At 51.9% G+C, this 19,984-nt stretch overlaps 2 protein-coding genes across 4 annotated transcripts in view; both read right to left on the bottom strand.

Moving 5' to 3' along the window:
* Positions 1 to 659: 659 nt before the first annotated feature.
* Positions 660 to 18,470, bottom strand: tmem94 (transmembrane protein 94). 3 transcript variants are annotated; one of them, XM_067244512.1, is made up of 32 exons: positions 18,382 to 18,470; positions 16,504 to 16,815; positions 13,856 to 13,975; positions 13,483 to 13,610; positions 13,013 to 13,149; positions 12,570 to 12,778; positions 12,234 to 12,385; positions 11,657 to 11,759; positions 11,288 to 11,374; positions 10,945 to 11,061; positions 10,556 to 10,612; positions 8,768 to 8,872; positions 8,353 to 8,526; positions 7,721 to 7,948; positions 7,287 to 7,602; positions 6,970 to 7,140; positions 6,661 to 6,763; positions 6,265 to 6,473; positions 5,817 to 5,998; positions 5,520 to 5,646; positions 5,233 to 5,342; positions 5,055 to 5,154; positions 4,778 to 4,886; positions 4,439 to 4,628; positions 4,149 to 4,226; positions 3,957 to 4,042; positions 3,743 to 3,824; positions 2,812 to 2,975; positions 2,636 to 2,730; positions 2,377 to 2,470; positions 2,113 to 2,283; positions 660 to 1,467 (listed from the first exon to the last, which is right to left on the bottom strand). In XM_067244512.1, exons 2-32 carry the CDS (start codon positions 16,525 to 16,527, stop codon positions 1,395 to 1,397), a joined length of 4,101 nt encoding a protein of 1,366 aa, XP_067100613.1. In that variant the 5' UTR covers positions 16,528 to 16,815; positions 18,382 to 18,470; the 3' UTR covers positions 660 to 1,394. The 3 variants fall into 3 exon arrangements, with proteins under 3 accessions (XP_067100613.1, XP_067100612.1, XP_067100611.1); XM_067244511.1 differs by lacking the exon at positions 10,556 to 10,612; XM_067244510.1 differs by lacking the exon at positions 10,556 to 10,612 and having other exon boundaries at positions 7,721 to 7,987.
* Positions 18,471 to 19,424: 954 nt separating this feature from the next.
* myo15b (myosin XVB) overlaps positions 19,425 to 19,984 on the bottom strand; it is a 33,689-nt gene continuing 33,129 nt past the window's right edge. Inside the window, 2 exon segments of the mRNA XM_067245166.1 lie at positions 19,425 to 19,596; positions 19,840 to 19,977. Of these exon segments, the coding sequence (XP_067101267.1) occupies positions 19,498 to 19,596; positions 19,840 to 19,977 (237 nt within the window). The 3' untranslated portion in view covers positions 19,425 to 19,497.

Consider the following 19,984-nt stretch of genomic DNA (forward strand, 5'->3'; position numbering starts at 1 on the left):
TCAGAACGACTATTCGAGAACACCACCCGCGGAACCCGGTCACCTCGTTCCGGAGTGGATCTCGGGGACAAGTTCCACTTTTTCCGGGCCAAAACGTCGGGTTCTTCTCTGGAGAGGTTGAGTGGGGTGGGTTATACAGAGCCACTACACAAAGGAGGTTTCTAGAATGTAAACACATCTCCTCTTGGTTTGTATACACTACTGCGAGTAAAAAAAAAAAAAAGGAGGAAAGAAAGTGGCATGCCAACACATTCCACAGATATATTTATACAAAGTGATTCATTCATGGTGAAGTTTAGCTTCATTCCTTATTGCATTACAGCAGGTTTGCCCTTTAGCTTGGATCAGGAGGGGATCAAAGAAAGAACACGTTTGTTTGCCCTTCATATAAAAAAGAGAAATAAATAGAGACCATTGTCTTGCATCCTTATTTAGCAAATATCAAGTCCTGACCAGAGTTACAGTCCAGCCTCCAGAAGGCCATTTGATGCTGTTAAATGCTTAGAGAAAAAGTTTCAAACCAAACAAACAGTAGAATCCCCCTCTTCTAGGCAGCCCTGTGTCCTCTCCCCCAGCCACACCTAGCAACACCATATACCCTAGCAACACCATTGTCTACAACCCCCTCCCCCCCCCCCCAACCCAACCCACACCCACCTAGCACTCCTTACAGTGGTCGTCCAGGAAATCCTGGTGTGTGTGTGTGGCTCATCCCTGCATATCGCGTAGACTACACCCCTGAACTGAGACATATCTACCTATCCCTGCAGCTTGGCTAGGCTGGCTACACAGCTATTCAGTGCTGCTGATGCTAACAAAGACACACATTCATGTATGATCTGTGAGTTGAAGGCAGGCCACAACAGTATTCTGCGGAGTCATGTCGATGGGGCCAAGCTCCTTGTGGAAGTGGAGACAAGCCCACTGAGTTTCAGTAGATAATGACCTGACAGTGTTTTTATGGGGTATCCCCTGGAGGGAGACCCTGTAGGGCAGCGGAGCAGAGAACATGCAGAAGGAGAGCTGGTCTCTCAGCAACACAACGAGGGGGAAAAAAAAAGAGAGAGATGGAGTGATAGAGAGAGAGGTGAAAGGGATGTCTATGAAAGAGAGAAAACAACATTCTCCATGCTGTTAAAAAAGCTTAATGGTTCCTTAAAATAAAATAAAAATGTCTGTCCTTTTTCATAAACCAGAAAACAAAAGAAAAAGACTGGATTTTCTTTTTTTCCTTCTTCCATCTTCAACGTGATAAAACAAAGTCTGGGTAGCAAACAGCTCCTACTGGCCGTCAGTGGAGGAGGAGGGGTGGGGGGAGGGGGGGGGGAATTAGAGAACAGTGACTAGGCTGGTTCCCTGTATTGCCGTGCCTCAGTGCTCCTTGGAGGAACCAATCAGAATGGAGAGTTCATTCCCAACTTGGTTTCAAACTGGAGCTTCTGTCTCTTCTGGTAGCGGACACGCACCCTGCAGGGGGACAGAGACAAAACTCTGAACACACAGACACACAGCCCTCCACACATAGAAACACCACTCTGAACACAGACACACAGCCCTCCACACATAGAAACACCACTCTGAACACAGACACACAGCTCTCGTGAGAGAGATATATATGTACACATACACACACATCTGTATGTGTGTGTCAGAACGTATGACAATAGTGGATGTGGATGTTGTAATTCTACACGATGTCTTCCAGTTCATTATCAAACTGTATGTGTGTGTCAGAACGTCTGCTAAATGACTAAATGTAATGTACAGCACTTTGGTCAACCAAGTTTTTTTTATTTTTATGTCCTCTATAAATAAATAAATAAATAAATAGTGATTGATTGTAGCCATGCAGCCAGCTCTCTGATCTCATCTACATGACTTCTCCTCCATTACAACTCGTAATCCTACATAATCCCAAACCATCTGTTTCACACTCACTCAACCCTCATCTCTCTTTCCATCCTCCTTTTCCTCTCCTCCCCCTCAGACTTCCTCTGTGTGCATGAGTGTTTGTGCGTGTGGGTACGAGTGTGTCTGTGCGAGTGCGTACGAGTCAGTGTATGGGTGTGTGTGTGCTTGTGCATGTCTGTGTGTGTGTGTGTGTGAGCGTACCGTATCTCGTGGAGCTTGACCGCCTCGTTCAGCAGCACCACCAGCAGCGTGGACAGAGACCCCAGCAGCCAGGCCAGCATGGGGACGGAGCCCAGGTCAAAGGTCAGGGGGCTGGACCGGTCCCGCCACAGCTGGTAGTCCACTGTAGCCTGAACCAGCTGGCCCAACAACCTGGAGAGAGGGAGGGGGGAGGGAGAGAATGAGAGAGAATGAGAGAGCGAGCGAGACAGAGAGAGAGAATGAGAGACAGAGATAAATGCTTACACCACAGGGACGGTGAGGCACCACCAGGTGTTGCTGAAGGGACTCTTCCTCCACAAGGGCTGGGAGCGATGCACATAGCTGATAGAGATGAACACTGAGGAGGGGGGGGGGGAGAGAGAGACAGAGACAGAGACAGAGAGAGAGAGAGAGAGAGAGAGAGAGAGAGAGAAAATAATAAAAAAAAAAGGGTTATTGAGTCCTGGGTTCTCCAGTGAGTTTGTATAATGAGCAGAGGAGGAGGAGATGGAAGAGGAGTTACCTGTATGCAGAACCAGGAACCCTGCCATCACCTTCTGGGACAGCAGCAGGCCATTGGACAGTTCCTCAAACCAATGAGGGGCGTCCGCCACCGAGCTGCGTTCACACACACACACACGGCAGTGAGTGTGTCTGTCCGTGTGTGTGTGTGTATATATATGTGAGTGTATATGTTACCTGGCGGTGAGCAGGTGGAAGCAGGACACTGTGGTGTTGTCGGCCAGGGTGAGGTTGTTGGCATGGAGACACACCTGGTTGAGGGTGAATCCAAACCCCAGCAGGTAGGCACACACGGTCAGGCCGTACCGCAACAGGAAGCACAGCAGGAAGAAGTTCTGCGTCTGCAGGAAGTGACGACATGATCATAGAAGGTATGTACGCTGCGAGTCGCTCAAGTCGGATGTGATATTTTTGTGGCTCGCGCGCACAAGTTGATTATCTTGTGCGTGTGAGGGATAGGGCTGGTGTGTGTGAGGGATAGGGCTGGTGTGTGTGAGGGATTGGGCTGGTGTGTGTGAGGGATAGGGCTGGTGTGTGTGAGGGATTGGGCTGGTGTGTGTGAGGGATTGGGCTGGTGCGTGTGAGGGATTGGGCTGGTGCGTGTGAGGGATTGGGCTGGTGTGTGTGAGGGATTGGGCTGGTGTGTGTGAGGGATTGGGCTGGTGTGTGTGAGGGATTGGGCTGGTGTGTGTGAGGGATTGGGCTGGTGTGTGTGAGGGATAGGGCTGGTGTGTGTGAGGGATAGGGCTGGTGTGTGTGAGGGATTGGGCTGGTGTGTGTGAGGGATAGGGCTGGTGTGTGTGAGGGATTGGGCTGGTGCGTGTGAGGGATAGGGCTGGTGTGTGTGAGGGATTGGGCTGGTGTGTGTGAGGGATAGGGCTGGTGTGTGTGAGGGATAGGGCTGGTGTGTGTGAGGGATAGGGCTGGTGTGTGTGAGGGATAGGGCTGGTGTGTGTGAGGGATAGGGCTGGTGTGTGTGAGGGATAGGGCTGGTGTGTGTGAGGGATTGGGCTGGTGTGTGTGAGGGATAGGGCTGGTGTGTGTGAGGGATTGGGCTGGTGTGTGTGAGGGATAGGGCTGGTGTGTGTGTGTGTGTGTGTGTAGATACCTTCCTAGGGATAGCCTCCAGGTTCTTGCCTGTGGCCACGGTCATCACAGCGCTGTCCGGAGGCTTGCCTAGCAACGACACACTGCCAACACACACACACAAGCTTCACATGGAGGCACACTGTCTATCTGTGTCTGTGGGTGAGAGAGAGTGTGTGCATGTATGACGGTGTGTGTGTGTGTGTGTACGTGTGTGTGTGTGTGTGTGTGTGCACCTGAGCAGAGGGCAGCTGAAGCAGGACAGCCAGAGGATATCAGTGATGTTCATGGGTGGAGGAAGTTGGGCCAGGCAGGCCAGGAACTACACACACACAGGAAACAAGTAGGTGTCACAATTTAAATAGTCCAGTACAGGAGAGAGTGTGTGTGTGTGTGTGTGTATGTGTGTGTGTGTGTGAGTGAGTCACCTGGATGACAACGAGGCTCAGTTGACATTGCAGCAGGAACAGGAAACACTTGCGGATGCCGTAAGAGGTGTGACGTGCCTGGGACGGAAACACACACACACACGTTGGTAGAGGAAGTGTGTGTGCATGGTGGAGTGAATGTGGCAGTCCGCTTGCTTTAATGTGCGTATGCTTGTGTGCGTTTACTTGAATGTGTGCGTGCGTGTGTGTGTGTGTACCTGATCATGCGTGTGTGTATGTGCTTACTTGTGTGTGTGTGTGTGTGTATATCTGAGTTCGTGTGTCCTCACCTGCTCGATGAGTTTGACCATGCTGACGCTCTCCCCCTGGTGGAAGGACACGGAGCAGCCCAGGGTGTTGAGCTGACCCGACAGCCCCAGGGGGGTCAGCCCCTCCCCCTCCCCACAGAACCCCCCGCCTGAGGCATAGCCAAACGTCTCCCACGAGCACCGAGACGGGTACAGGGGGTCCAGGGCGATACTGTGGGGGAGGGGGGGGGAGGGGGAGTGAGTGAGTGGAAGAGAGAGAGAGAGAGCGAGCAAAAAGAGAGAGAGAGAGAATGTGAATGTGTGGAATGGAAGCTATATTTATATCTGGAAGAATGAAAAGAATGTGTGTGTGTGTATTACCTGATGTCGCTCTGCAGAAACAGGCAGCTGTTCCGGAAGTTGGCTGAGCTGCCCAGACAGCAGGTGACCTCTCGGTTCTCCTGCATGATCTTCGTCATCTCACACATGGCTACGGTGCACACACACACACACACACACAGAATTGAATAGGATTTTGTAACATCCAGACTGTGGTATGTTCAAGCCAGTCTGTGTGTGTCTGGAATCTCGCTTATTATGATGTTCTAGTCTGTGTGCACACTGTGTGTGTGTGTGTGTGTGTGTCCTCCAGACTCACTCTCAGGGGTGCAGTCGGTGAACAGGGGAACCAGCAGAGGCACGTTGTCTATGTTGTTGAGGTGAGGACGCACCTGGTGGATCCCTCGAGGTAGCTTAGCCTGGAGGAGGGAGAGAGGGAGGTGTGAGAGAGAGAGAGAAAGAGAGAGATAGACTGAGACAGACAGAGATAGCGTTACCCTGTTGCAGTCCTCCAGGAAGCTGGGCACGTCGCTGTCTGTGGGCTGGAAGCTGGCAGAGTGCCCCTCCTCCTCCTGGAGCAGAAGACCCTCAGCCTCGTCACGCGAGTCTGGACACACACACACAAGATCAGATGAGTATCGAGTGTGATAGGGCATTCACAAATCTCTCTGTCTCCTCTCTATGGAAGACTACACACACACACACACATACACACATTTCTCCCTCCCCCCCCCCCCTCCAACACACACAGACAGAGACACACACACACACACACACAGGGTACCTTGGTTGAGGTCGTCGTGCAGGGACTGGCTGGGGCTGGCGGGGGCGTCGTAGGGCGAGTCCCCGTTGGGCGTCAGGGAGATATGACAGTTCCAGCCCGTCTCCAGACCCATCTTCTCTGCAAACACCTGGGGAGCAGCACCTTCATCTTCATCATCATCATCATCATCCCCAAAAATCATCCTTGTTCTCTTCATCACCATCCTCATCCTAATCCTTCTTACACACAGACATACACAGACCCACACCTAACACACTCTCTCTTCTTCCCCCCCCCCCCCCCCACACACACACACACCTTGCTGCGCAGCTCGTCCTCCATGGAGAAGTAGACGAAGCGGATGCAGGCGGTGACGAGGGCGTCGATGAGGCGCACCGTGTCCAGGCGGGCCTGGTACTGAGACGACACCATGCCCATGAAGATCTGACCGCTCAGGGCCTGGACACAGTCCTCACGCTCCACCCCCTCCCCTATACCCTCTGGAGGGGGTGTGGTTGGGGGGGGGGGGGGGTAGGGGAGGATGGCAGAAGGGAAAGAGAGATGAGGGAGAAAGGGGAGGGGGGGGAGGCATGACATGGCAAAATTAAAATAGCACTGATTAGTTCTTGCCATTAGCTCCACCTTTCTATCCATCCATCTACCTATCCATCAATCGATCCACCCATCCATCAATCCCTCAGTCTCTCTCCCTCCCCAAACCCTCCCCCCCGCCCTCTCTCCTTCTTCACCATCTCCCCCTCCTCACCATCGGAGCTCCAGCTGTTTCTGCGGGAGCCGTGTTTGAGGGGGGTGGTGGAGGGCAGCTCCAGCCCAGAATACAGGCAGGGTCCTGGGGCCAGCTCCACACACTTCCCATCCAGCTGGGACGACAGGGACACCTGCATGGGCTTGTAGGCGAACGCCGAGCAGTACCCCGACAGGCAGGCTCGCTGGTAGAAATCCAGCACCTTCTTCCTGTGTGTGTATGTGTGTGTGTGTGTGGGGGGGGGGGGGGGGGGGGGGGGGGCACAGAGAGAGAGAGAGAGAGAGAGAGACACAGAGAGAGATAAGAGTGTTGATTAAGATTTGTAAATGCGCCATCAAACTTATTTCTTACCAGATCTGACCTTGTGTGTGTGTGTGTGTGTGTGTGTGTGTGTACCTATCAGAGCCAGACAGGGGGTAGATATCGGCTCCGTCCCAGAAGTCGGTGCAGGACTCCAGAATGAGGTCAGCTGAGCCGTGAGACAGCATCTGCACGTTGTCTGGTGGTTAGAGGTCAGAGGGCGTCACGACACGGAACAGAGGAGAGGTCAGACAGACAGGGACGGAAACGGACGGAAGAGTGAAACCGAGAAATAGAAAGAAAGATGGAGGGAAAAAAAGAGACCGATAGAAAAAAGCCAAACCGAGAGCGGAGAGAGAGACAGAAAGAGAGACCGACAGAGAGAGACACAGCAGAGTTACTCACTAGAGGAGGAGTCTTTCACGAGGAGGGAGATGAGGTGACTGATGGGCGGCTGCCTCTTGGTGAAGAGCTGCGTGCGCCGCGGCCCAGAGTCCTGGTGGGGGTCTTCCGGGAGCTGGTACAGAGCCAGGTGGTTCTCCTGTCTGAACAGCTCCCTCGCCCCCGGGGTGAAGCCTGCACCAAGCACAGCCTCGGGTCAGGCCCCCGGTCTGGGGGGGGGGTGTGGGGACCAAGTTCTCCGAACCTCATAGACGGTTGTACGTTTGTGTGAGCGTGCATGTTGACGTGTGTGTGTGTGTGTGTGCGAGGCCGTGTCCCACCTATAAGCCTGGAGAGCTCACAGAGCCCCCAGGGGATGTGCACCGGCAGCACGGCCCCGCGGCCCTCCTGCAGGGCCAGGTTGGACAGGTGGTCGGAGAAGCAGCACAGCTGGCGGGTGACGCTGGCGTTGCACAGGTTCAGCAGGATGTTCAGGCCCAGGGGCTTGAGCGAGGGCAGGTGGCACTGCCACGCCAGGTCGTCAAACTGGATGCTGACGGGGTTCTGCTGGTCCTGGGACAGGCTGAGCATCTCCAGGTGGTAGTCGCACACAAAGTCCTCCGCCTCGGCCTCGGGGCAGCCCACGCGGTCCTGGTCCTGGGGGCGGGGGAGAAGATGAGGGGATGAATGGAAGAGGAGAGGAAGGAGGTTATGCAGATACTAGACAGAATGTGAATGTGTGTGTTCCCTGTGTGTGTGTGTGTGTGTGTGCTACCTGCGTGAGCTCGTCCTCGCCCCCCTCGGTGTCGTGGCTGAAGCTGACGTTGGAGCCTGAGGGGTGTTTGTTTCGTGTGTGGGGTGGCGGCGGGCAGGCGAGCCGTGGGTGGAGCACGTCCGAGGACTGGGCCGTGTCATGTGACGTCTCGCTGGGCTCGTGCCCCTCCCCCAGGTGCAAGGGGGAGTCAGTCATTGGACGACGCAGCAAAGCCTCCGCCTCCAGGGCCTGGACGGGCAGTAGCGCTGACCAATTAGAGACTTGCTGCTGACTCCAGGCAGGGATATTAGCCAATCAGATAAAAGACCACAGTAAGCTGAAGTAACTCAGGAAACAATGGAAATCTGTTTCCTATGTCAACTGTAACTACAGTGTAACTATGACTACAGCATAGCTATACAGTCTTACTCTGACTACAGTGTAGCTATACTGTGTAACTCTGGCTACATATCACTCACATGAGCAGGCAACCAGAATGAGTGCTGCTACAATAAAAACAATGATGTCATTGAGTAGTCAGAGACACACAAACGCACACAAATTCAAAACACACACACTTTCTCCCTACACCCACAAACTTACACGTATTCCTTACACACAAACTTTCTCTCTCCCCCAACGCACACACACACCTCGTCGCGGTCGTCGTCCGCCTCCATGCGGCAGAAGGAGTTGACCGACAGGTCATCCCTCAGGTCGTCCTGGCTGTCGTGGGGCGGTTCTACTCGTCCGCTGAAGAACAGAACTGTCTCTGGGCTGGGGTTAGGCCATGACAAGATGCCCTGCTTATCCACACAGCACAGTACCTACACACACACACACACACACACACAGGACATTACACACAGCACACAGAATGTTACACCCACAGAGCACCACAAAGCTCCCCCTCTCTATTTCACACACAAACACACACACACACACTTGTACAAGCTCTCTCACACATACACAAACCTTGTTAAGTTTATAAACAACCACACACACACCCTTGTTGAGTTAATAAACAAGAACACTCACACACACACACACACACACACACACACTTACAGTGACAGACCCCAGTGAGTGTAGCAGGCTGGATGTATAGCAGAGGGTCTGAGACTCCCCCTTCAGGATGGCCACCAGGTGTCTCCACACACACCGCAGCATCTCCTGTGACACACACACACACACACAGAGACAAAGTTTAACTACTGCGTTCTAGAGCCCATTCTACAGCATACTGCCACTTTCAGCAGTTGCAAAAAAAAAATCTCAAATCTTGAGGAAGTCTCTACTGCAGTAATAAGTACTGGCCATAGCAAGCTTTGAGTCACTGGAGAAGCCAGGAGAGTAGCTAGCTTATCTGGGGGACTGGCTGGAAGCTAGCCAGCAGGAAGGCTAGTTTTAGGGCTAGCATTAGTGCTAACAGGTGGGCTAGGAGTAGATTAAGAGGCCTAGCAGGACAGCTAGCAGTAGGGCTAGGAATAGCTCCTAGGATGTGAGGCTAGCAATAGGGCTAGCAGTAGGGTTAATATTAAAGCTAGCAGGAGGGCTAACATCAGGGATAGCATCAGGGCTAGCAGTAGGAATAGCGAGACAGCTAGAAGAAAGGCATGATGTAAGGCTAACAGAAGACCAGGCAGAAACTGTTGTACTGAGTCTGTAACATTGGAACCATGCTAACGTTATCACAAAGCTACTTCAAGCCAGGTGGGACAAATGCTTGATCATCCCCGGGAGATGTACTCTCACACACACTCACAAACACACTTCAGACCACTAGATTTCAGGTGACACCGATTATGATCGGAGTGTCGCGGTTCTTCATTTCGATTGGTGGGGCTGGATGAGCCAATCAAAGAAGGCGTCCTCAGTCTGAACACCAATAGCAGTCCAGAGATTTGGTCAGGATCAGAGGCTTAGTCCCAGTCATCTCAGACAGCTTTATTCACTCTCCTCTCCTAGGTCCTCTAACAGACCAATACACACTATCATATCAACCTAAGGAACAGAGGAGAGGAAGTGAAGAATAGGAGAGGATATGAGAGAGGAAGGAGAGGAGATGAGGAGAGGAGAGGACGAGAGGAAAAAGAAGGAGCCATCTGAGAGAACTGGGTCAGGGCCGGAGAGTCCATGGGACTGATTCCCATCATGCATTGCAGGCAGGCAGGTACAGGTAGCAAGCACAGACTTAAAGGGAGGGCCTTGTTCAGAAACAATCTTGAACCCCTCCCCCCAACGCCAGGCCTGGGTTCTGATAGGTCAACACTACAGAACAGGACACCATGTTGTTTGCCTCAGTCAGAATCTGATAGGCTGGCAAGAGGCTTGGGGCCAGGCAGGGGGAGGGGTTAAGGCTGGTGTCTGGACAAGGCTGACGTGTTCTTGGCTGGGAAGGGGGGTGGGGCGTGTCAAGGACGTTTAAGCTTTACGTGATTGGGTGAACGGAACGTGTGTGGGGCGGGGGGGGGGGGGGGGGGGTCATCAAAAGGAGAGAAAAAAAGGTGAGTTGAGATGATTGGACATCGTCGTACCCAATGACAAAGAGGTAGACTGCTCAGCCAAGACTTGGATGATGATGGTGATGATGATGATGAAGATGAAGAGTGGTATCCACGGTAACATCCCGAGGACAAAAACAAGGTGACGTGCAAGAGGAAGTGCACATGTGGAAACAGGACAGAGGATGTCAGAACAGAGGCAGTGGGGCCAGAACAACAACCAAAGATGGCCGCCGCTTCCATAGCAACTGAGGAGGATGTATGAAAAGGGGGTGGGGTCTGCGTACAGGGTTGCGCAGAGGGGTGTGCAGGGGCGAGGGCAGCGGGTAAGGACGGAGGTGAGAGGCTGTACCTGGGAGGACACCACTTCTGTGTAGCTGCTTAGAGTGTCCTCAGAAAACTTAGCAAGCTGGGACGAGAGAAGAGGCTAGTTAACGACACAGAGGAAGGCCTCTCTCCCCTGTGTGTGTGTGTGTGTGTGTGTGTGTGTGTGTGTGTGTGTACTTGCATGTGGTAAGAGTGTGCATACACGTGTGTACGTATGTGGTGTACATGTGTGGATGTATGTATGTATGTATGTGTATATGCATGTATGGGTGATATGTGGTGTACAGGTATGTATGTCTACATGTGCGCTGTACGCGTGTGTGTGTGTATATATGTGGTATACAGATGTGTGCATGTGGTGCACGTGTGTGTGTGTGTGTGGTGTACAGGTGAGTGTGTGTGTGTTTCTCTCACCAGGCCGGTGGGAGAGGCGCGGCTGGACTCTGCTAGGACGCGGGCCTCCCCGTAGGCGTTGACCAGGACCCAGAGCACTGGGAACAGGAGAGGCAGGATGGGCAGCACGCCTAGCAGCTGCAACACAACAACAACAACAACCATCAGCTGCAACACAACAACAACAACAACAACCATCAGCTGCAACACAACAACAACAACCATCAGCTGCAACACAACAACAACAACAACCATCAGCTGCAACACAACAACAACAACAACCATCAGCCGCAACACAACAACAACCAGCTGTACCACAATAACAACAATCCTGTGTGTTGGGAGCAGACCCGAGTCGTCGTACCTGTAGCTGGAGGAGGTGCCAGCAGGCGGGGGTGAGGTTGGGCGCGTCGCAGAAGAACCGCACCGTGTTCACCAGCAAGAACGCCACCTACAGGAGGGAAACAGCACGTCAGCCACATGGACACCACTGCCCAGGTAGTCGTAGTTGGTAATCTATCGACCCCCAAGGGGAAATGAGGCAGTGTAGTAGGCAAGAGGGGAAAATAGGAAAAATATACAAACATACAAAATACCCAATACCATAAATACACAGGGCTGTAAACGGGGTATCCACATTGTTTATATATTATTGATTACAGCACATATATTGTTCTTCTATGATTGTTTCCAGATTTGGGTATTTTGTGTTCTGTGAGGGGGCGTGTCTCACCAGGACGATGGGACAGGCCAGCTTGGCCATGATGGACTGCACTGTAAAGCGCTCATTATCCAGCGACGTGATTGGCCCAGACAGAGCCAGGTCCAGGCTGTTCCTGTGACACGAATGGATGGGAGGTAGGTTAACATCCGACATGCATCCACCGGATGCCCTAGCTGACCCGTAGATGACTGGATGAGTGACAGGCAGGCCAATCATTCAGGAGATGTGCAAACCCTTTCACAACCCTCAACCTTTAACCTGCAACCAGAGGCCCCATCACACGGGGTCTGGCTGAATGATTAACATCTGGGTCAGATAAGCTCTCCTCTATCTCCTCCCCTTGTGTGTCTGGCCATAAACTCAGCCTCCTTGAGGAAGGGGGGAAGGAAGTAAGGAGTGGAAAAAAAGAAGGAAGGAAGGGAGCAAGGAAGGGAAGACAGGGAGGAATGAAAGAAGGAAGAAAGGACAGAAAGGAAGAAAAGAACAAAAGGACGGAAGCACAAGAGTGAACGGAGGACAGGACGGAGACAAGGAAGGGAAGAAGGAGGGAGAGAGGGAGGGAGGCAGGGACGGCCGAGTGCCCCACCTGACACTGTCCAGTATGGGGGTGCGGACCACCCGGAAGAGGCGTTGCTGCTGGGGGCTCTGGGGGCCCCTCTTCTCGCTGGCCCGGGGGGAGGGAGGGGGGGAGAAGGGGGGGAACAGGTCTCCTGGCTCCAGAACGATGTGCTCGTCATCCTGAGGGAGGGAGGGGGAGGGGGGGGGGGAGGAGAGAGAGAGAGAGAGAGAGGAGGACACAGGGGCTTTAACAGACATGACTCTGTGCTACTTAATAATCATGACAGTGTCGCTACTCGGTGGTGGAGCTAGGGCGGGGCTGCCCATGGAGGCGGGGCTAGTTTGGGAGCATGGCTGCCCATACCTTGATGCCCCTGAGCGAGGCGAAGGCCTCCTGGCCGGGGCGCAGGGCGATCACGTCCCCCTCCACCAGCAACGCCACGGGCAGGTTGACCAGCTGGGAGTCGCGGTAGGTCCAGTGGAGAGACCAGGAGGGAGACGAGGGCGTGTACAGGTCAGGGTAGAGGGAGGGAGACCAGCGCACGCTCTCTGCCGCACAGCCTGACATGTAGTCTGAAAGAGGAGGAAGACCCAGGATCGTCGTGACGCAAGGCGGAACTTTCAAGGAAGGTTCCGGAACGCTCGTCCCAAGCGTGACGGAAGCTTCAGCGAAAAGGTTCTAGAACCCTCGTCACCCCTCTTGGATTACATCTACATTCATTTTGACTGAGATTTTGGCAAAGGAGGTTCTAGAACGATGCCCCTCCCCCCCCTCCCTCCCTCCCCCCCTCCCCGTCGCGACCTCACCATCCATCTGCGTGATGATGTTCCTCAGACGGCGAACCATCTCGCTCTTCTTCAGCCTCTGCTGTCGTCCCACCAGCCACAGGTTCAGCAGCAGCAGCAGCAGGAGAGCCAGGGCGCTCGCCACCTCCAGACCCCGACTGAGGAGAGGAGGAGGAGGTGGGAGAGAACAGGTGGAGATTCATTTCGCGGAGGGAGGGAGGGAGGGAGGGAGGGAGGGAGGGAGGGAGGGAGGGAGGGAGGGAGGGAGGGAGGGAGGGAGGGAGGGAGGGAGGGAGGGAGGGAGGGAGGGAGGGAGGGAGGGAGGGAGGGAGGGAGGGAGGGAGGGAGGGAGGGAGGGAGGGAGGGAGGGAGGGTGAGAGGAGAGTTAGTGGGTGATCCTGTAGACCAATCCCAAAGGAAATCCTAAGTATTTGTGGCAGAGTAAAGAATGTTCTGTGGACCCGCTGGCGTTCCACTTCCTGGGAACCCACCTGCCCAGAGGCTGGCTGCCATAGCAACAGAGCAATCCCAAAACCACCAGCAGCGTGAGGGCGGCTCCCGGCCAATGGAGGCAGGAATGGCGGTTACCATGGTGAAGGAAGCTCTTCGCCCACTGCTCCTGAGGAGGAGAAGAAGAAGACTTGTAAATAATGATGTTACACCATCTAGGTGTGTGTGTTTGCCGTATGTGTGTGTAACGTGTTACTTTGTGTGTGTGTTTATATGCCTGTGTGTGCATGTAATGTGTTACAGTTGGTGTGTGTGTGTAATATAGTGTGTGTAATATTGTTACATTGTGTGTGTGTGTGTGTGCCAGGCCCTCTAGGTGTGTGCCGTGTTATCCGTGTGTGTGTGCGTGTGCACCTGCACAGAGCAGCGTCTGCGGCCTGTCTTCTGGTGCTGCTCCAGCAGACCGCTCAGCTGCTCCTTCAGGGTGAGGAGAGCCTCTCCTGTGGCCAGACCCAGAGACACAACCCCCTCCTCCTGGAACACACACACACACACTCATTATATACACACACACTCATTATATACACACACACACACTCATTATACACATGTGCACACACAATATTATATCCACAGACATACATTACTACACCCACAGACACAATACTACAGATAAAGGGAGGGGGTGGGAGTGAAGAATGGATAGAATCATATCTAAAGGAAATGGGAAGACAAACTTTTCCCACACTCCCCAGTTTGCAAGGCCACTGACTGACACACACACACACACACTGCTTTTAAGCTCCACATCCCACGGTTATAAATAACTCAACTCTAACTCGAGTCAGGAAGCCTCCACAATATCCTTGAGACACATACACACAAACAAACACACTTAAAAATGCACATCCACTAAGACACACAAACACACAAGACCTTCACACACCAAGACACAAGCGCGCACACACACACGAAGCCTAACCAAGCATATCCTCGGCAAAACGCCCACTTGCACACTTGGATTCATCTCCAGAGTCTTTTTCACAACACACACACACACGTCAAAGCCTCTCACACACCCTAGAATAACTACAATCTCTGCAGCCTTAACAGCTACACACATCACCGCTGTGTCTCATCTTACCTAACATCACCCCCACACTCATCCGGCTACACCTGGCTGCCGTGGCAACATGGAGATGAGCACACACACTTACAGTCTTCCTCTGCCAGACCCAGTCTGCTGTTCTCAGGACCATGACGCTCCTCTGACAGACTGACTGTCTCGTGGCTGATGGACTGACTGGTTGACTGATTGTTTTACTGGCTGGCTGACTGCTCAGAGTATCTCTCCCTGCTCCAGCTCTGGCCCCAGACTGCCCTGCCCAGCTCTGCACCACACAGGGCCCCAGCCCAGCTCTCCTCCCTCACTAACACTGGCTGGCTGGTCACGCCAGAACTGGTCACAGCTGGGACCGAAAGAAAGAGAAACTGAGAGACAGAGAGACAGAGAGACAGAGAGACAGAGAGACAGAGAGACAGAGAGACAGAGAGACAGAGAGAGAGAGAGAGAGAGAGAGAGACAGTAGACAGAGAGGAGCTTTGCCAACCTGGCCCATCCTGGGTGTGGTATTGTTCCTATCTGCCAGCAAAGCACATTCTGCCGCACAGGAGGGATACAGAGGCAAAACATGGGGGGGGGGGGGGGGAGAGAGAGAGAGAGAGAGAGAGAGAGAGAGAGAGAGAGAGAGAGAGAGAGAGAGAGAGAGAGAGAGAGAGAGAGAGAGAGAGAGAGAGAGAGAGAGAGAGAGAGAGAGAAATTAGACAGAGAGAAAGAAAGAGAGAGAGGGACGGCCCCACCACTCAAACCAGAGGAGTATGGAGAAAGGAGCCCCCTCTCACCACCGTCACACTCTCTCCTGATCTGCACACCAGGCAGGAACACACACACACAAACTAGTTACCAAGGTCCACACCCACCTCTTGGTGTAGCAACAGTCCACACACACACCTCTACATTCCACACAGGATGCCCTATATGTCACATATGTCCCACATGTCTCAGAGGGAAATACACTGAGAGGGAGTGTTCACTACCTCCGAGACATAACCTTTACGGGATATATTCTTCTCTTTGCTGGTGTTTGTATCCAAAGCAAATTATAGCCTATAGGCAGATGGTTATAGCTCAGTGGTAGAGCGTTCAACGGCATACAAAACATTGTACATTGCTTTGGATATAAGCTAAATGGATCCATTGTTATTATTTAACTGCGAGAAGCTAAATGAACACATTAGGACATTAAATGATTACATGATTATGATGACATAAGAGACAGCGGGGGCAAAGGGCACCTCCGCCATGACAACGCTGCAAGGGAAGCAACCTCTTTTCAGAACCTGTCAGTACCGAGCGACAACTTGCCCACACACAGACACACATAAACCCACACACACACATAAACCCACACAGACACACACATGATGTGTGCCCCTGCATACCTACGCTGTTTAGAGCACTCCTTCACCCTCTCTCCTGTAAGTCTATGTTTAACTGCATATCCCAGCGCTGGGTGACTCATTTGAGATAAACACACACACACACACGCTCATTTAAAAACACACATTTCAATAAACACACACACTCGTTTGGACCTCGCTCGCACCAGATGCAGGGGGTGAGAAAGTGAAGCGTGGGGGAGGAGGAGGAGGAGATGCTGGTTAGAATCTGTCATCTCTGGTTTGCAGACAGCCAGCAGTCTGCAGTGAGACCCGAGGTCTGTTCCATAAAGACAGTTTACTGAATAAGCCAGGCTTATGTCAGGGAAAGGAACTGACATAAGCCTTGATGTAACAGGCCCCAATAGGTTCACTAGATGATAAACAACTCTTTGTTTTCCCCATCAGGTGTGAGAGGGGGTAGTCTCAGAGATGCCTTACGGATCAAACCACCCCCCTCCCCCGGGACTGAGTGCTGTTTTTATGAGGGTTCCCATGAGCCTCTCTGTTTACACTAACTCCATCCCCCCAGGAACAGGTAAGCGCTAGGCAACAAGACTCACCTGCTTCTTATCCTGCAGCTCCATGGCAACGGCAGCCACTCAACATGCTCCAGGGCCCGCACGCCCTAGCAATGTCGTGCGCGTCTCCCCCTCCCTGACGACCTTTGACCTCGGAGGGCCCTCGTCCGGCGCAACCCCTGACCTCCTCCCAGAGCCCCTGACCCAGCCGGCTCTGCCAGTCTGAGGGAAGGCTATGGCAGACGCACGCCTGCAGCACAGCAGCCTGGGAGTTGTAGTTGGGAGACGTATCAGAGGCGGTGGGGGTCAGGCAGCAGTGCGGAGCCTTGTTTGCTGCTGGAGGTGGAGGAGTCTCTGGGGAGGAGAGGGACAGGTGGAGGAAGGGGCGTTAACATGTGTAGTGTACACAAACGAGATGTCGCTGACAGAGTCGTCTGTTCACTGTGTGTTCCGTGAGAGAATGTAGGAAGTCAAGACCAACATTCATACGATTGAATGGATTTGAACCAGTGAATTGCTCTAACCACCAAGCCAGACCCATCCCACCTGTTCACATAGAAACATGACAGAGGAATACACTCTCCACCTGTGTCCCTCTCTCGCTCACCACATAAGCAGCTTCCCTTCACACACAAATACCAGGAAAGCAGAGTCAGCAGTCTGTTTAGGCTAACACACTAGACAGCACTCACTCAATGGGAGAGAGCAACACAGAACAAGAGATAGAGGGGTGGAGAGAGGGAGAGAGACAGATAGTGAGTAGAGGCAAAGCGAGAGAGAGACAGATAGAGGCAAGAGAGACAGACAGACAGACAGACAGACAGAGGAGAGGGGGGGGCAAGAGAATCACAAAGAGAATCAGACACAAAGGTGCCGTTTTGTTCCATTATCGTTTGATCAGTCAAGCCCAATACGGTAACTGACAAGTTGTAGTGGAACCGGGCCTGCTGTTGTAAGCTATCCAATAAAGTTTACCTTGCAAGTCTAGGCATGGGCCAATAGCATTCTAGTATAGTAAAGGGTCACTGGTGAACAACAACATAGCCTACTTAGCGAGACTACTCGAACAATAGACGATTTACACGGAAGTAGGAGTCGAACTCAACCGTAACATGGCTAGACAGCATCAACAGGGCTACGGCCAGTCACTTCCGCTCTCAACCTGACCTCACCTGGCCGATGTAGTAACCAGGCTAGTAGTGAAGTCACTATAATCACTCACTCAAAATGATTATCCTTGGATTAATTTCGCAGTCTATACTTACATGTAACCAATCAGTATGTCTGGCTTACGGGGCGACAGTCATGACTGATACAACTTAAGTCTGCAGTTTGTGGCTCGATGAATGGCAATGCTCGCCGGCCCGCTGACAGTTCAGGATGTGCCCGGCACGGTAGTCACTTGTCGGCCTCTAGTGCCACACTTGCAAATACGGTTAAAACTAAGCATATTACTTGTTTATAATCATGAATCAGCTAACAGTTGTTAAAACGAAACGGTTGGCCAGCAATCCAGTTATGTAGAGGTAGGTAATAGCAGGTAGAAGCGTCTGGCTAGCATCGCGCTAAAGTAAAGTCACTCTGATCACTCGTCCCTCAAAAGCTATGTCGTATGGGGGGCAAGGAGAGGCTAGCTAGCTAGCTAACCTGTCTTGCTTTTGCTGCACATTGCACGATCCTGGTTAGCAATGCACTGACACGACGCCATAGTAAACAACAGCACTGTTGGTAAACGAAAAATAAAGACCCGATTCAGATAATCGCAGATGTCATCCATTCGGCAAGCTTTCGGTCGATGTCACTTACTCTGAGAGTAGCTGAGACTGAAGACAGGGGCGTGAAGTAACACTCCACAAGAACAGGTAACATTATAAATGCACACGATATCAAGTCAACATTGTTTACTGTTCACTCACTTACAGGGTGCGCTCGTATCTTCTTCCTCAAACACCGTGTTTTAATCCAACTCTCTCACTTAAGGCTGCCAGTGACGGCGTATCCCTTACGATAAACGGCCATGTTCAGAAACGGGAAAGAAGGGGTGGCATTTTTGTATCAGGAGCGAGGGAACCGGACTGTGATAGGTCGACATTCCGAGAGGGCTTGCCATAACTGCGATTTCCTCGCCTTTGATTGGCTTGTAGTGTCGCCATAAGGTGCTCATTGAAGATGCAAGTTCTACAGTATTTTGAAATACGAGACCCAGCTAGACCTTCTCGTTCGCACTAGTCTTAAAGAACAGCGTGATTCATAACACACGAGACATTGAACGAAGCCACACCGTGTATGCACCCAAGCCAGGTCTTTAATAGTAGTACAAATTTATTTCAACACCAATACTTTGATTTTACAGATACAAATATATTATATCAGTTTACATTACATTATATAAATTAATATTGAAATCATCAAACCTTTTGATTGTTGTTATATATGCATTTATTGCATACGTGTATTGCACTTTTTTTAAATTAAAATGTACAAAATTATACATTCGTTGGTCATCAAACAGTTTGAAATTTTAAAAGTAGATACAGCTCATTTTTAGCTTGTTTACTATCAGTGTGTGGCTCATATAAATACTCCTGTGCTTTAGAGGAAGGTGTGATGATTGCAGCAGCTGTTTCTGCTCCTATAACTTAACACCAGACAAACTAACCTTTAAGGTGCATGTGTGTTCTAATCTAGAGGGTGTGTGCTAGTGTGTGAATGCTGCATGTGTGTGTGTGTTAGTTGGTAAATGCTGCATGTGTGTGTGTGTGTGTGTGTGTGTGTGTGTGTTAGTGGGTGAATGCTGCATGTGTGTGTGTTTGTGTGTGTGTGTGTGTGTGTGTTAGTGGGTAAATGCTGCATGTGTGTGTGTTTGTGTGTGTGTGTGTGTGTGTGTTAGTGGGTAAATGCTGCATTGTGTGTGTGTGTGTGTGTGTGTGTGTGTGTGTGTGTGTGTGTGTGTGTGTGTGTGTTAGTGGGTGAATGCTGCATGTGTGTGTGTGTTTGTGTGTGTGTTAGTGGGTGAATGCTGCATGTGTGTGTGTGTTAGTGGGTGAACTCTGTGAAGCTGGATATGGAGCTGTTGATGGGAGGTCGCACCAGTTCTTCCATGATGACAGCTAAGATGTGGCACAGCTCCTTGGCCTGTGAAAACAGAGAACATAGACACACACACACACACACACACAGGCATGCACACACACACACACATACACACGTACACACACACACACGCACGTACACACACAGACACACAGACGCACACACAAACACACACACACATGTACACACAGACACACACATCACCACAAATGTTCAACCTCTAGATCAGCTGTCATCCCCAACCCGATCACGTGACCTCAGCTGTCCCAGGGTCAGAACCCGTACCTGTTTGAGGTGGATACTGATGCTTTTTGGGTGGGCTGGGCTGCCGTACTTCACCTCCACCACTGGCACTTTGTCTTTCTTGGGGCGGACAGACCGCAGGGACAGCACGTCGGCCAGGGGGATCACAAACACTCTGACCTGGAGA

This window comes from Osmerus mordax, chromosome 10 (genome assembly GCF_038355195.1).
Source record: "Osmerus mordax isolate fOsmMor3 chromosome 10, fOsmMor3.pri, whole genome shotgun sequence".
Taxonomy (NCBI): domain Eukaryota; kingdom Metazoa; phylum Chordata; class Actinopteri; order Osmeriformes; family Osmeridae; genus Osmerus; species Osmerus mordax.

Coding starts and splice junctions, on each gene's coding strand:
- tmem94 (XM_067244512.1), bottom strand. CDS start 16,527: ATGGAGCTGCAGGATAAGAAGCAG. Junction 12,386..12,569: donor CCTCGCTCAGGGGCATCAAG/GTATGGGCAGCC, acceptor TCCCTCCCTCAG/GATGACGAGCACATCGTTCT. Junction 3,825..3,956: donor TTCAGCTGCCCTCTGCTCAG/GTGCACACACAC, acceptor GTGTGTTGGCAG/TGTGTCGTTGCTAGGCAAGC.